Source organism: Phymastichus coffea, unplaced genomic scaffold (genome assembly GCF_024137745.1).
Source record: "Phymastichus coffea isolate CEN01 unplaced genomic scaffold, Cenicafe_Pcof_1.1 PCOF00008, whole genome shotgun sequence".
In the NCBI taxonomy this organism is placed as follows: Eukaryota; Metazoa; Arthropoda; class Insecta; order Hymenoptera; family Eulophidae; genus Phymastichus; species Phymastichus coffea.
In genome coordinates, this window is record NW_026706819.1 from 6,415,663 (window position 1) to 6,433,490 (window position 17,828).

The 17,828-nt window shown below is 39.8% G+C and overlaps 1 protein-coding gene across 4 annotated transcripts in view; it reads left to right on the plus strand.

Moving 5' to 3' along the window:
• LOC131669695 (lysosome membrane protein 2-like) overlaps positions 1-17,828 on the plus strand; it is a 193,838-nt gene that overhangs the window by 86,811 nt on the left and 89,199 nt on the right. The window contains exon 4 of one of the 4 annotated variants that reach the window (XM_058944795.1): positions 8,713-8,786. The exons of 1 other annotated variant lie outside the window; for it this stretch is intronic. In XM_058944795.1, the coding sequence (XP_058800778.1) occupies positions 8,713-8,733 (21 nt within the window). In that variant the 3' untranslated portion in view covers positions 8,734-8,786. Of the gene's footprint in view, positions 1-8,712; positions 8,787-10,770; positions 11,423-17,828 lie in introns of those variants that run through there. 2 more of the 4 variants (XM_058944769.1, XM_058944787.1) reach the window with 2 other exon arrangements.

Consider the following 17,828-nt stretch of genomic DNA (forward strand, 5'->3'; position numbering starts at 1 on the left):
CCTGCACCTACGCGCAGATCCTCCAACCTCGACAGAAACGTATCTACGCTCTGTGCCCTACTGCCCGCAAACCTCAATTTCCATCCGCGGACAATTTTCCCAACATCTCGGGTTGTGGAGAGCCCTGAAAATATCTGATGTCCGGTGCCAGATGATCCGCTTCGACTCCTCTGTCGAACGGGTGCGGATCTCCCATAGACTTCCGAATCCTCTTCACCTCCTCTTCGTTGGAGGACTTCCGGTGTAGTGACGTCCTTTCTCCTAGGTATTGGTCTGGGAGGAGCCGGTGTACTCCCCGGAATCCCCGAGTCGTAGTGACAGGTGTATGTGTCCTGAAAGTCCACATTACGTCCGGAGCGCGGTTGAACCGAGTCACGCTGAGAAGAACGGTTAGCACTGGCCATGTCATGCATTGCGTCTTCCAGCTCTCGAATTCGTATGCGCATGTCCTGCGCCTCGCGCTCCGCACACACCTGTAATCCCTGCAGAGTCTGAAGGGTTTCTAGGATTCGACCTACCAACTTTTGGTTATGGTCTATTCCCTCCTTCAGATACTCTATCTCTCGGAAGGCTTCACTCAAGGATAATTCTTCCTGAGGTTCCTTCCGAGTGCAGGATTCCTGCGACCTGGGGTCCGGATTGCTCCGTCTCCTCTCCTCCTTCTCCTGCTCTTGCGTACTAAGGGCCTTCTGGATGAGTTCATCCTCTTCTTGGCGGCTGTCTTCACCCTCAGAGTCCTCATCCGGGCAGGTGAATGTCCTTGACATGTCAGTCAATGATATTCCCCCCCTATTGATGATCCTGAGGGGATGGTCGCTGTTATCATCCGTGGTGGAGTTTTCCAACTCGTCACAGACTATGTCGAGCCACGCTTGTCGGGATCGCCTCCTGCGCCCCGCTACCTCTTTGCTGTGCGTGGTCTCTTGAAAATCTGTGGCGGTGTACTCACCCAGCAACCATCTCCCAAACCTAGCCACCTGTTGGATGACACTTCCATCCTTGGAAAATAACTTCGGCGATATCTACTTGTCACAACAGCTGAGACGTAACTGCTAATTTTAAAGATCGCGCGCCCCCTCTCTCTCTCTCAATACTTAGAACTAACGCGCGAAAATCAGAATCGCGAACGGTTCGATTAATTGAATCGACTACCGTTGCAGTTACTTGCGTGATTCAATTGTATAGTGGGCTCAGATACACGGGGATAAATTAATTTTTATCTACCGGTTCGTAAGTACGTAACGTCATTTTATGGCACTTGTTTGAAGTATTTAAATCGTATTTATAAGACACGCAGTTACATAATTAGCTTATATTTGAAGCTGAACAGTTACACTCAGAATTTACAATACTCGACTGCATATAATTGATTTCACGAAAGCCACCAGGCGATAGTTTTGTAATGCCTACGCACCTGTCAGTTTACTTCCGTAAAGAGGTCTGAGGGGAAAAAATTACTAATATATGTTCAAAATTTTTCAAAGAAGTTCGTTAAATTAATTTCAGAAATAATTTAATTTTTAAATTAATTTCTGAAATAATTTCAGAAATAAATACGTAAAAGTGTATGATCAAGTTCTGGATCTTGACTTAATTTGTTAATTTTAAGGGGGCCAGATGTAGTTTCAGGTTAAAAAAATCAAATTTCTGCAAAGTGACTTTTCTTTTAGGAAATTTTCCGTAGAACACGATTCCATTTTCGTTTTAAAAATTTTAAAAAATTCGTATCCGTTCAAAAGTTATACGCAATTTTCCAAAATAATTTACAAATAATTTAGTTTTGATACTTTTGAAAAATTTAAATCTGGTTCCGATGAAACATATTTTTTATCTAGTCATATCAAGATATTATTAACTGAACTTATTTTCAACTAATCTAAGGTATTTTCTAATCGTTGGATGCAGCAATATGTTTTTTTTCTAGAAAACCACACAAGATTACTTTTAGAAATATTTCAAAAACATTTAACGGAACCTTTCGTGAAAGCAAATTGTAAGCTACCATTGAATCGTTCCGAAAATATACAAGAAATATTTCCGCGAAAAGTTTTCCAAAAAGATTTAGAGAATATTTCACAACTCTTCAGCCAGGTTTCGAAAAATATTACATTGAGCTTTCAGAAAACGATACAAGATTACTTTTAGAAATATTTCAAAAACATTTAACGGAACCTTTCGTGAAAGCAAATTGTAAGCTACCATTGAATCGTTCCGAAAATATACAAGAAATATTTCCGCGAAAAGTTTTCCAAAAAGATTTAGAGAATATTTCACAACTCTTCAGCCAGGTTTCGAGAAATATTACATTGAGCTTTCAGAAAACGATACAAGATTACTTCTAGAAATATTTCAAAAACATTTAACGAAACTTTTTGTGAAAGCAAATTACAAGCTACCATTGAAGCGTTCCGAAAATATACAGGAAATATTTCCGCGAAAAGTTCTTGAAAAAGATCTAGGAAATATTTTTCAACTCTTTTCAGCAAGGTTTCGAGAAATATTTCAAAAACATTTCACGAAACTTTTTGTGAAAGCAAATTACAAGCTACCATTGAAGCGTTCCGAAAATATACAGGAAATATTTCCGCGAAAAGTTCTTGAAAAAGATCTAGGAAATATTTTACAACTCTTTTCAGCCAGATTTGGCGAAATATTTTTGAAACATTTCTCAATATTTTTATAAAACATTTCTGTAACCTTTCAGAAATATTTTATGATATATTGTCTTGAATATTTCTGGAAAACTTTTCACAAAATATTTTAGTTATATTTTAAAAATATTTCTTTTAAATATTTCAGAGGAATATTTTGAAATATGACTGCAATATTCGAGGAACTTTTCAGGAACATTTCAATGAAATATTTCTCAAATGATTCATCTTGAAATATTTCATGCTGTGTGGGCAGCGAATGAAAGAGTCGATGTCCCCGACAACCAAGGTCGCGACCGGGGACGCAAGTCCTATCGATTTAGCGTCGGACGGTCAGATGGACGCGCTCGAGCTCGGAGTGGAGGTGAGCGGGGCTGAATCGGCGAATTCGCTCCGTCCGACCTGGGGGATCGTCCCAGTGAGGTATCCTTCGGGAGGGGAAGGATGAAGAGTTAGAAACCCCAATTTCGCCGGTATTAACTGCCGTAGTGGGCGAGCGTTCTGTGCTTCGCGTTGTCCTCGTTGAGCCGGAGCTCTTGACCCCCGGTGGAATCCAGAACACGGGAGAGATTATCGCTATGGAGGTGGACAGAGTAGCAGCGGAGGACGAGCTGGAGAAGCTTCTGTTAACGGGTTGGCTCTGAAATTGGTTTAAAATTTTGCTTGGAGAAGCTTCTATTACGAAGTTCAATAGCTCCTTCCACTGGAGCTGTCCCTCAGATGGAAAATCTTGAGAATGCTCCCTTGAAAAAGGCATCTGACCAAAGAACGACGAAGATCCCAGTAGGAGGATTCACAAACGGGCTCCCAGAAGTTATCGAAGAAAAAGAGGGCACGCAAAGGCCTGTGGGGGTGGCAAAGGTTTTGGTCCCGGTGAAGCCAGCGGAACATGTTCTTGGCCCATTGGAGTGGAGGCTCCTCCATCTCCAAGCCTTGGATCCGCGGTTTTCTTTCCGGCAGCCACCTGCAGTGTCGAATGTTCTACCAGCAGGATACTTAGAGGATGAGCGCCGATGAGTGGCGGAAGCCCAGAGAGGTACGGGCCGAAGGAGACGACGCCGTAGAGGTCCATATTTCTCTTTAGAAAATCTATTCTCTCCGCTGAACGAGGGACAGACGGTTGAAGAAAGAAGAGCGGCAGCAAGAGAGAGAATGATGGCGAATGCTTCCTCGACTCCCGGCTTAGAGCAGGATTGCGTTCCATCGCACCCTAGCTCGGCCGGAGTAGTGGAAAGGATGGACAGCCGATCAAGTCTCGTGGCCGTCTCAATTGGAGCTGTAGAAGAAGCTAGTATTAGTTTTGGCCTCGTGTCGGAGATGCGCGCGCACGATAATTCAGATAGCACTCTGACAAGTTCATCGGCCTCGGAAGAAGAAGATATCGATTTGGCCCTCAGTCCGAGAGCTAAGCATAGAAACCGACCATCAAAAGGTAGCCGACTGCGGTGGCAGGCAACAATCGGCCATAATCGCCAGTTCCCAGAAGAACAGCAGAGTTTTACCGGAAAAAGACGCCCGGGAAGGCCTGTTCAGGCAATCGCAGACGAAAGCTCTGGTCGAAACGAGGAGGTGACCGAGCGAAGGATAGACGAGAAGCGGACTGTCGCGCGCAGCTCTAGATTAGAGCTTGCGCTGCGTGGAGAACGCTGAGTGCGTACCATTGATGGAGCGATGCCTACCCTGGAAATCTTTCCATATCACATTCAGCTCGAATGGGACCAGCCATGCATAATCGCTCCATCCAAAGAGCCTGTCCGACAATTAGGTGGATCTGCTTCGGTACCAGGGCCGGTGAAAATCCCGGAGCGTGAAAAATCTACGGAGAAAACCTGGACGAGAGTTCGAGAGCAGGCCGTGTGCACCTGTCCGTGTCGAGCAAGCGGGATTTCGCCGCGGGCTTTCCTGCCCCAATCTTCGGCTCGTGCTGTTGCGCCGCAGGGGCTGCAGCCGTGGACGGATGCTCGAGGCAACAGGTTGACGGGCACCTTTTTGCGTGATTTGGCCCCGGTACCGTATGACGCGGAACGGGATGTTGTGCCGTATTTCTGTTTTAATTGCAGAGCTAGCTCCCATCCGTGGTCGTGGTTTCCAGAAGTGGCCAATACAGGAGTATTCTGCCGCAATTGTGGACACTATGATGTGTCCGTGAGCAATTGTGAGCGGTGTGCGATTGCATATCGAGCATATATTATGACTCGAGTGCAGGAGGCTCGTAACTCGGGCATTATGCCCGTACACATATCTGGTTTGTCCGACGCTCTCCAACCTCGGGTGATACTCGAGTCCCTGGCGAACACAGAACCGGCGCCCTCGACTGAAGGGATGGCCGCAACCGACGCAGCGCCTGAAAGGCGAAAGAAGGTGTGTCGGGAAGAAAGAAAGAAGCGGGCTCAAATAGAAGCCGCTCGGCGTGAAGATGAGGCTGAAGGCGACCTTCTTGTTGAGCAGATGAGGAGCGATGTTCGGGAATAGCATCGGGCCTCTAGCTCTAACCACAGGGATGAGGAGATGACTCGCCGCCGTACCCCTCCCGTGTTAGAGTCGCAGAGGATGGTGGTCGATCTGCCCTCCGCCGAGTTAGCCCCGAGCTCTGGCAACCCGGAAGCAGGGCCCTCCCAAGATCAGGTGTAGTTTGACATTTATGAGTAGAGTGTTGTTCGCTAGACTTTTGTTCTATTTTATTGTTTTCTATAATAATTTTTTTATAATAATTTTTTTATAATAATTTTTTTTCATGGATTCGACAAGAACAGGAAAAGAAAAAATAAGATCCTATCATATAACCATTTATTATAGCGCACCAAACTACGACGCTCCATCTATGCTGATTATCAACATGACGTACCCAATGAGGGTTCTGGATAGACCAATAATGACTATTATGCCGATTGAGTTGCCCATTACTATGAAATGTAGTTTCGTCCGAAAATATTACGTATCTGAAAAATTCAGGGTCTTCACGAATCCTTCCTTGTGTCCAATTACAGAATTTGAGTCTGCGGCGGAGATCATCTGGCATCAAAGCTTGAGTCAAAGTTATGTGATACGGATGAAATCTACGAAGCCGCAAAATTCTACCGGATGTTGTTCTTAGGATTCCAGTATGTCTCTGAATTTCACGCAAAGAGATATGATGATCCAAATCAACCATTGCCAAAACAATGAGAATTCGTGGATCATCGTTGTTCTATCTCATAATGCGACGACGATTTCTGCGTATTCGTGGTCGACGTCTCTTTCTTCGTTCAATGATTAAGATTCTCACGTGGTTTGGGTACCGAAGCCTCCCTGGGTAATTTTGACGGTAATATCTTGCTGCAGCACGATATCGGCCTTGACATGCCCGAGAGATGACAGAATGTCAAAAATTTTGTTTCTCGAATAATCTGGTATATTTGGCCCTTTTGAGTCGCTAGACCCTAAGAAATTTCCACGTGAACTATCCTGAGAAGGACTGTTCACGAGTCACCTTTTCCATAAATAATACTAAAGAAGTGTTTTTTTCCGATTTAGTTGAAACTCTGTAGGCTTGTTCGGAATCACACCAAAAAAGAGAATAAAAATAATTTGTTTTCCTACAAAATTATTTTCAAAAATTGATTCTACGGTAAAATATGAAAGAAACGTATGTAACGTTTTCTTGTCAGACTTCAAATGATTACCTTTCGATAATTTGTTTAAATAACTTTTGATAAATAATTGTAAATGGCAAAAGAAAAAACATTGGTATTTTTTCTCGATTTATCTACGATTGGCATAGTTAGTTTGGCGCTATCTTGCCCAGGTTTGGCAAGGGCCTTAATGAATTAAGACAATGTGGGAGTGACCAGTTTAACTTTCTTTCCAAATCTGAAATAAAAAAATGAGGTGTTTTGAGTAGCCGACTTGGTAGCCAGCCAAGTTAAGCAAACTTGTTAATAACAACGGAAGCTTATTTTCCTTTTTTTATCCATTTTTCAAGGCTTTATTCATAGATTCATTCAAGATTTATTGAAGATTACGTACAATTTTATTTCATTTAATTAACGAAAGCTTATTTTCCATTTTTTAGCTTAGACGCCGTGTAAACTTCCTAATTGTTGACATTCTGTTATCTCTCGGGGCGTATTCGTGGTCGACGTCTCTTTCTTCGTTCAATGATTCGGATTCTTAAGTGGTTTATAAGGTATACAATGAAGGAGTGATACAAGGAAATTTCTAATATTTCATTAAAAAAACGATTGAATTCGTTGTTCCCAGGGTTAGGTGGGTAAGTCTGCTTGTGGTTTGGGTAGGGATGGTTTTTAGGGCTTGGGTGAGTTAGGTAGGTTAGTTTAGTTGTGGTGTGGAATTTGATTGTTTTAAGAAAACACAACCGACTAAACTTGTTGTTCCCAGGGTTAGGCGGGTTAGCCTGCTTGTTGAGAACGGCTGATCACCGTAATTGCACCGCAGGGTAGGTGCACCTCCCTTTTTGTGCGAGACAAAATATTTACAAAAATATTTTGTCTACCGCGACCGTTTGTGTGTTCACGCCGAGCGTTATTTATCGCGGTCGAATTTTGAATTCTCTCTCTCTCTCTCTCCGTATTATTGAAAATTGTAAATTCTATTCGCTTACCTAAGTCTTTCTGCCCATCGAAGACTGCAGTTTATTAAACATAAATGATCTTGATTTTATTTGTCGCATTTATCGTTATTTCGTTACCTTTTAATTTAACGGATTTCGTTCCCTTTTAATTTAACGGATCCGTCATCGGTTGAATTTTAAACCGATTTTATCTAGGGAATTAGTTGGAATAAACATGAGGTGACTTACACCTAAGATATATCGAGTGTCACAAATCAGGTAACTTAAGGTGAGTTCAACTCGGTTGAAAAGAAGACATCGGAATGAAAGTATCAAACGTAAAGGCAAATACACGTGTAGTCATACGTGTTTAACGGAGTGGCGGTTAGCTCTGCATCGTCGGAGTTTATTCTTTAATAAATCCATTTTGTACCAGTTAATCCACTCCGTTACATCACATAAAAATGTTCAGACTTAAAAGTAGGCAAAACATTTTTGATGTTTTACTTACCTTTATGTATTGATAAAACATGGAAAAAAATTATGAATCGATTAAAAAGATAGATTCAATCGATTCAAAAAATGTACCTCAAAGTACTCACCAGAGCCTATAAAATGAGCTCCTGGAGGCTTCTATAGGATGAATACTTCCTTAGTAACAAAGCTTTTAATTTTATGTAATTTTTTCTCTGGGTGGGAAAATAAGTATGGACGGCAGTGTATGTTCAATACAGACAAAAGTATGTATGAACGAGAATAAGTAAAATGTTGTGGGCTTTGTAATGAGCCCTGTTCATTAAGGGTGCTCGTTTATCTGTAGTAACGACTGGTGGGAGCGAGGACGATACAGATCGGTTCGTGATCGGCTGGTTGGGCAGCTCACGTATGCGAAGAGAGAGAGAGAGAGAGAGAGAGAGAGAGCGAGGAATTAATCAATCGTTCGATCACCGACGATCGAGCTGCATCGATATATGACAACCTAGAGATTGTCAAATCAAGGAGAAAAAAAATAAAGACCTGAAAAGGAAGCGTAGTTAAAGGTGAACCGGAAGGTTGAGCAGAAAGAGAGGACGAGGTTACCGACATCGAAAACCAAGTAAGCTGGCCAGCACGTAGTCGGAAGTGTGCGCGCCTGATTTCCACCGCAAATGTGTACCGTGATCACACGTTATTGGCTCACGTTAGCTACAGCTTTCTCTTTCGACCGCGATTCGACGTTCATACGGTCTCTCTCAGTTCGATTAATGTAAACATTATCTGTTATATCTGATTTTTCCATTCTACTCAATAAAACGTTGACGTATCCAATGACGGAATGCATTAGTCATTTCGTTTTACCTTGCCCAACCATACTCCCCGCCGAATCGTAATTGGCACACTCACCCTAAAGAAGTGCCTGTGAAATCGCGATTTCGCGCACTCTTTCAGAAACGTCATCTTACTGCGAGCAAAATGACGTTTTTATTCAAGAAGATAACGTAAGATACGTCACACGTTTTTTCATTTTAACAGGGATCGCAGAGGAGCCAGTAGCAGTGCGCATGCAAGATCGACATCGACAAACATTCTTGCGCCTTCGAGGGCAAATATAATATGTCAGTATAAATTATCTATTCCGAATGGTTTTAATGTATAGATTGAAAGTATAAATAAGATAGCAGTAGAAATATGCAAATATTGATATTGTAATTTTTATAAATCAATTTCACAACGTAAGTATAAAAGCATAGTTGTCAATCACACAGGACCACAAAAAATTGATAATTTACTAGTTTAAGGGTATTTAGAAAATTTAGTAACGAATAAATAGAGAATGTCAATTGTAATTTTTTAACCTTAAATGTCCCCAAAGACTCTTAAATGTTGCTAAAAAGGCTCGAAAATCGGCGACGCAGTTCAGTACCAATTTTTTAACTAATTTCCATTTTTTTTTCGAATATATGGTGGATTTCTCGTCAATTCGACAGAAAGGCTTGACTAAAATTCAGAGCATCCAAATTTATATTGAAGCGGCTTAAACTGTTCATCTAAACTAGTTACTTTCAAAATATGACTGGTGTTTTTAGTTTCCGATCTTGACAGACTCACAGAATACCCTAAAGTCAGATCGTACCGCCCAATTTTTTAGGCTTTTATGCACCAATCTTTTATTTCGATAGATATTGACTCCAAAATTGATACCTTAAGGTTTTTAGGGTCGCTAAACACTAATCTGTAATCAGATTTTCAAAATTCAAAATAGCAGCTCCAATGTAGCGGTCAAAAATGATCGAAATTCGATAAATTCCATATTTCTGGTTAGAACGATGTATAGAGAAAGACCTCTACACATCTCGTAATAATATCAAAAGAACAGTTGTCTGTACGAAGATTCGAGGTGAGTTTTTGATATTTTGGACTAGCGACTTTAATAATTTCTATTTTCAGCTGGTAATAAGGGTCGCTCGATACTTTAACGAATGGATCCGCTAGTCCAAATATAAAAAACGCACCTTGAATTCTTGTTTAAATATCAGTCCTTTTGGATATGCAGAGATCTCCCTGTATACATGATTACAGCCAGAAATATCGAATTCGTCGATTTTTGAGCATTTTGATCCCTCATTTTAAATTTCAAAAATCTGATTACAGATCTGTATTCAGCGACCCCGAAAATCTCCATATTTATGTTCATAACCAAGAAAATAGAAATTGGCGATTTTCAACCATTTTGATCCGCCATAGTGGATCCGCCATTTTAAATCTCGAAAATCTGATTACGGATTCGTATTCAACGACCCCAAATACTCTTAGGTACAAATTCTTGAGTTAATATATATCAACTTTTGGGCTTTCTGTGAACTCTCTCAAGATCGGAGAACAAAAACACCAGTCATATTTCGAAAGTGCTGATTAAGATGAATAGTTTGAGTCGTCGCACAATAAATTCAGATACTCTGATTTTCGGCGAAGCCTTTTGATCGAATTAAGGTGAAATTCATCATATTGATTCGAAGAAAATATCAAAATGAGTTAGTGAATTGGCGCTGAACCGCGATATCGATTTGAGAGTCTTTTTGACAATACATCATTTCGAGGTATTCGATGATGCATTTTTCAATATGACAATTGCTTCAAATTTAAGTAAACTTGATCATGTCAAAATTTCATGAATATCCTTAATTTTTTTCTATGTTATTTATTTTTGACAAATTGAAAAAGTGTCGTTTTCCATATACTTTTCCATTATACACCTACACATCCATACTGTCTTTGAATCATAACAATAGTTGACCTTGAAATTATAAATAAATATGTGTATCTGTATTTCTTTTAATTAATAAAATCCAGTTCATATCAAATTTATCCAATCTTTTAAGTAAAATACAAATTCTACTTACTCAATAATAATATTCTATTTATTGAAATTATGATTACCATGCGATATAAAATGAAAAAATGACCATAGATATATGTAATATTGTATACATTAGATATCATTGAAATTATGTGGATTAGATACAATTATCTAAAAATAAATTTTCATACTATATCAAGACAAATATTGCATTATATAATTATATTTAATAGATTAATTTGTTTAAAGCGATTGGCAGTGCCGATAGGTGGCTGGTCAAGGGTTCAGATAAATATGGAAGTCCGGAAAGCTGATGCAGTACCTTTTCTAGGTCGGTTGAAAGATGGTGCGATTTTACCAGTTCTTTGGATAGAAGTTGGAATCGACGAAATTCCTGACTCAGTGATGAATATCCTATACCATTCGTATTACACAGCCAATACTATTGAAGCTTGCCTTCAGTGGGGAAGTTTACTCAGCTTATTTTCATCAGTTTTTCTGTTTACGTATATGCATTTTAAAAATCGATACATTAATCAACCAAATCTACTCTTCTAATATATTTTTATTCTGGTATCTGAGATTTCTTTTTCTACATCGCTGTTTTGAATATATTTCACTGTTGTGTACGGTAAAAAATATTAGTTTTCAAATATTCGAAAATCAACTCATGGAATTTAAAATACAAATAAATACATACAGTTGTTATATATAGTGTGTCAAACAGAGAAAATAAATTTTACAAACTTGTGGTGATTATTTGAATTATTACATTTGAACTTCGAACAGTTCAACAAAAACGTTTGCATAGCAACGCTTAATTATTCGAATAACTATTTTTTACTTTCAGTCTGTCAACGGCTTTCATTATTAATAGTCATACAAATAAACAACCTTCTTTTAAATAGAAAATAACGACTCTATTTATTATTCACATAAGCTACGCAATATTTTCTATATTGCTGACCCCGACGACGAACGCATCGAATAACATCAACCGAAAAAAACATCAAAATTGGATTTTTCATCGTCAAACGAGATTACATCCTCTTTTCAGCTCTGTAATATCACAAACAAGGTAACAACATTTCATTGGGTCATGTTCCAGTTATTTTTCCATTCCAGTTACACTTGTATTGAATTATAAGTTGACATACAAAATTAATTACTCGTTTGCCTGCATCTGAGGAACAACGAATTCGACAACTCATCAGTGAGGAAAAGCTCGACAATTGCAAACTGTCGCAGTTTCTCCGTCACCTACGGTCTCTCGTTGGCGAGACCATTGTGCAAGATAACTTCTTACGTCAACTTTGGCTTTAACGATTGCTGCCCAACATCCAAGCTATCCTCGCATCACAGGCAGCATTGGCGCTCGACAATCTCGTAGAGCTTGATGATAAAATCATCGAAGTTTCTCCAAGTATACCGAGTCTCGCCGTCAACGCAGGGGTCAACGATAGAGAAACCGAAAACAACTTATTAAATGCGATTGACGTTTTACAAAAGTAAGTCACTGAGTTGACAATTTCTCGTTAGCGTCCAAGTTTTTGTACATGCAGTTTTAACCGCAACTTCAGACAAAGAAGTAAATCGTCGACTCGGTAGAACGTACAGCAAAATACATAGCGTGTGTGTTAGTACCATGCAAACTTTCAGGAGAACACTAAAAAATATCTTCTACCATGCGATTTTGCAGGGAACAACAAAACCAATCCATAAGGATGGCATCCAACTGCTTTTAACTACTAGTCGTCTTATCGTTATTGACAAAAATCGAAAAACAGATTTCTTGTTGATACCGAAGATACCGATTCTTATTTATGGTGTTTTCTCGTCGTTTACTCCGAGAACATCCTTTACCAGTTAATTATTTTACACAGCCCTCCGCTCGTCTGTCCTGTTTTAACATAGCCCTCTGATCGTCTGCCCTTTTGGACGCAGCCCTCCCTCGTCCGTCTTATTTTACACAGTCCTCCACTCGTCAGTCTTATTTTAACATAGCCCTCTCATCGTCTGCCCTTTTGGACGCAGCCCTCCACTCGTCCGTCATATTGTGACTTAGGTTTCTGCTCGTCTGCCCTACATCACAGAGCCCTCCGCTCGGCCGTCCTACTTGGACGTAGCCTTCTGCCCGTCTGCTCTTTTAGACGCAGCCCTTCGTTCGTCTACACTTTTTAACGTTGCCCTCGCTAATCTGCCTTTTTACAGATCCGCACTGGACCCTTTATCGTAGCAACACTAGGCTCGTCCGCTCCTTTTTAAAGCAGCACTCGGCTCGTCCACCTTTATCAAACCAGCGCTCAGCTCCTTTGACTTTTCCCGAACAGCACTGGGCTCGTCTGCTATCTTCCCAGCGCCGTTACTTCGCTTGTCGCATTTTCAGTCATCACTGCGCTCGTCTGCCCTGCTTAATCAAGTCCCAGCTTCCTCCTGCCTATTTCTAAGGCCGCGCCGTGCTCGTCTTCTTTTCGTCCCCGAGCCTCTGCTATATGTGACTTTTTTCTCAGAGCAGCTTAGCGCACGTCTGCCCTCTTCGCCTAAACCTCGGCGTCATCAGAATTTTTACTTGAGCCTCGCTTCGTTCGCAGATTTTCTGAGGCCACACTGTGGTTTATTATGATCATGGAAGAGCAAAAATCTTATGACCGTCGATTTCGGCTCTAAAAAAATTTTGAAAGCATCATGTTTTTCCCAAAAAAGTTTTTTCCATTGTATTTTTTGTCGTTGACCCCGAATCTAAAGTTAAATTGCCAGTTTGACAGTTAGCAGTTGTCATGACAGCTGTGATGACAATTGACTTCAAACTCGCGTCCAGGAAACGTGAAAACAGTAGGGTGACTTTTTCTGTTTCCGCGTATCAAATTTTGTCGAACTTTTAAGTTATCGAAACAATTTAATTTTAGATTCGTGTTCAGCGATGAAAAATACAATGGGAAACACATTTTCGAGATCGAAAAACAATTGTGGAGCGTACAATTGCCAGCGCGACCTTGCTGAAAGCGAAAAACTGAATTTCCTAGTTTTTGACTGTGAGCTCAAGAAAAAGTATCACACCGAACTTTGTAATCGCATAAATCGGTATCCTTTTTCATTTCAAGATACAACTTGCTGCTTTCAAAATTTTTTCAGAGCCAAAATCGACGGTGATAAGATTTTTGCTCATTTTAAATTCAAAATAAACTTAAATAATAATTTAAAATAATAATAATAATAATGAAAATAATAATTTAAAATAAACTTAAATAATAATTTAAAATAATAATTTTAAACTTATTACGGATCTTCTTTCGTATGTCGGTTTTTTAAACGATGAAGTTACCATGCGGAACAGCGACAACGAGAGATTGATTTTAAAAGAAATTATGGAAATTTGTTTTTGGAATTTCTTTTCACCGAAAAGTGGCGACGACTTTTATAATTTTCAGTTTTTTATTATTTATAATTCGTAATTTAACTTAGAAAAATTGATGTACACACATTTACGCACTTTATGAAAAGCGTTTCGCTTCCCAGACTACGACTCAAAGTTCTAATGGGTTCTACAATAATCCTAACTATTTTGATAATTGTAGATTGCTCGTTAGATTGATAATATCACTAATGTATTTTTATTTGTGCTAATAAAATTAATATCAAATTGATACGTGGTTTCAGAAATGCGCAATGTATTGTAGATCTAGTCTTCAGCATTGCGATATTTTCTTTATAATTATTATGTGCTGGAAATAATTTCATAACTAATGATCATTACTGAAATTCAAATTTCACTTACTCGATTCGAGGCGCCGTTTTACTGCAAGCCATCGTAGCGACAGCATTTTTGTTTACGAGCCGCCTACTTGCCAAAACGCGTTTTTTCTCGGAGATTTAAAGCTCCTTCTATTATAGACCCTATTAGAGTCTTACCCATAGTCTCAAATTCAGATGTGATACGATTCGCACGCATGAGAAATTTTAGGATGGATTTCCTGTGGTGACTAGTGTAAATCGTCTCGCACACGCGAATTGAGACTTTGTTTCAAGTGTGATGACACATCAGGGGTAAATTTCCCACATGGGAATTTTCAGCCGAGGATTGTCAGTATTTATTTATTATTATTTTATTTCTTAATCTTAAAAAAACGTATAACTAAGCTAATTGGAAACACACTGTACGCCTCTACCTATTGATCTCAATTTTCTCAAACGCAAAAAAAAGCAATGATGTAGTAGCCGATCACAGCGATTTTCAGCATTAAATGAACATAATTCTTAAATAAGACAGCGAGTTTGAATTCGACGACCACGGATACTAAATAACCTATTTCGCAAAATAAACACAAAAGCTTTCACGTGCATCATTGTTATTAGTCAATCGGTATTGAACCGTTCTTATTATTGATACGCGTTCAATCAATGAATACGTATATCAGTATGTAGACATGGGAGCTCCGTGTTGCACGACTGGGTTGAGCACCGCTTGCAATCAGCGGCGGCGCGCGCCGCTGGCCCTCCCTCACTGCTCCGCGCTCACCACCAAGCGCCCATTCTTCTAAAGCTGTGCGCTGATTGGCCGATCTTTGAAGCTAATTATCTAATTACCTAATTATTTAATCGAAAAACTAAGAACACAATTCTAAATTAATTTTTCGAGACGAATCCAATGGAATTATTAGTTACATATGTTTTTGAATCACCGTGTATAAGGGAGAAACATCTGTATGGCCCATACGACCCCCAAGTATTCGCGTTCCGTAGCTGATTGTGAGTAGTTTTGCTCAGCGGAATTAAGGACCCTACTAGCGTACTCGATAATCCGATCCTCATTGTCCATCTTTAGCACATATAGTCCTTTGGGTTCCGGGAACCCGAGGTCTCGAGGAAAGTTCGCAGCTGTCGAATATTTCTGGGTCGAGGTACTCCATAATAAAGCGGATCTTCTCAGAATCGGGCCTGATTTCATCTTGATTAATCAGTAATCCCAGGTACTTAGCTTCTGCTTTGCAGAAGGTGCTCTTAATTCGATTAATCAAGAGTCCAACTTGTCTTAATATATTTACGACGGTCCCTAGATGCTGTAAATGATCCTCGAAATTCGCTGAGCTCGGAACCGATCATGCTATCTATCAACCGCTGGAAGGTAGCACCTACGTACGAGAGGTCAAAAGGCATTCGCACAAATTGAAAATGCTTCAACCCTGGTACGGTGAAAGCAGTGATAGATCGAGATTCCAGTTTGAGTCGAATTGGGTGATACGTGTTACTAAGGTGGAGATATAGCGCGCATTTTGCAAGCGTTTCAATATATCTTGCATGAACGGTAAGGGGTACGCATTTGGCTCGGTGACTTTGTTGACGTTCCAGAAATCAATACAAAATCGGTATGAACCATCCTTTTTGCGTATCATTACCACCGGGCTCGACTAGCCACTATTAGCCGGTTCGATAACTCCCTGGGTCAACATTTCCCTTACCAAATTATATATTTCTTGCTCGACCTTATGCAATACTAGGTAATATCGCTGCTTTATCGGCTTTGTCTAACTAACGCGAATCTCGTGTTCGATCCCTGTAGCACATTCTAGTCCCGCGGGGGCCTGGGACAAGACCTTACGGATGGTATCCTGTAACGTTGCTTGCTGTGTTGCCGTTACTTCAGCGCTATAGTTGCCAACCTGGGCTTCTGTAGAAGCCTATCGATTCAAAGTCGTAACAGACCACCGCAGCTTGATATGGCTTTATAGCCTGAAAAATCCAACGGGCCGATTAGCTCGATGGGCACTACAGCTCCAAGATCATACTTTTGAAACTGAGTATCGAAAAGGAGTCGACATAGTTGTGCCTGACGCGTTTTCGCACGCATTTGAGCTCACGGAAGCTGAGATCGGTGTCATAGACCGATCCAAAATTGAGAGCGGTACTTGGTATGAAAATCAATCCCAAAATGTCGCCACCAATCCAGAAAAATATCTTGATTGGAAGGTCGGCGGCAAGGTAATGTATGTCAAACGACTTACTAGTGATCATCACACAGAGTACGACGACGAGGATGCCTGGAAGTTGGCTGTGCTACCCGAAGACCGTGAGAGGATTCTATTTGAGAATCACGATACGGAGACAGCCGGCCATGTAGACCGGGAGAAAACATTCGCCCGTATCGTCCGATCTTACTATTGGCCAGGCATGTATAATGACATCAAAGAGTATGTCAGAAAGTGCCAAGTATACCAACATCGCAAGGTCGAACAGCAGCTCCCACGCGGGATGATGAAAGACCAAGCTTTGTCAACGCCATGGCAGGTAGTAGCTGGCGACATCGCCGGTCTGTTTCCTTGCAGTCCTCGAGGACACAAATATGTACTCGTTTTCATCTATTTGTTCACATGATGGGTAGAATGTGTTCCCATACGCAGCGCAAACGGCAAGAAATTGAGGAATTGGTACACGCCAAAAACCTTAAACCATATTATGGTCCTGATGACACACCAGCGAAAGACATCGACGCAACTCAAATGCCCCAGGATGGCACTACGCCGACCATCGATGGAGCCGAGGTGACGAACGACCCACCTCTAGTGAGCGATTCGTTGCCCACCGAGGCTAATCGCACCGAGAGCGAAAAAAACACACCCTGTTACATTACTCAAAAATTGTATACCCTCTTATCTATTAATATTATTATGTTTGTTAATATGATCCATTTCTGTTGTTTTATTGTATAATAGTTTTTCTATAGGCGTAGTTTTATGTTCTTGTATTCTTTTCTTCGAGTATCTTTTTTTTGCTAATATCGTATTATATACATTTAATTGTAATGTAAGTGACTATTTATCTAAAGTATCTTTACCTAATTTTATTATTTTGTTAAATTTCTTATTATTAAGTAGAATACAATGAATGTTATATTTTTTTTAATGGTACTTTACAGGAACTGAAAATTTGTCTATTACACGGCAATGAAATAGTACTTGACTGGTCATTAAAAGTATTTTTATTATTATTTTTATTATTATAGAGGTATATAAATATATTAAATATTAAGTATTAATAAGATCGTAAATACATGTCAAAATGAAGTCTAAAGGGTAATGATTGTCCATCAAATTATTTTTGATTTTTACAATATTCAACTCATAAAATGTGATGTTAATATCACCTATTATTTATAATTTTGTTCGTACTTTCGTGGTCTATCGCGTTAATGAGTAAGAATTCGTTTTAACTTTAAAAATTCTTATGAATATTAAGTTTGAAATAAAATTATAAATGAAATATATCTATGATTATTTAATTGGACTTAAGGAAAGAT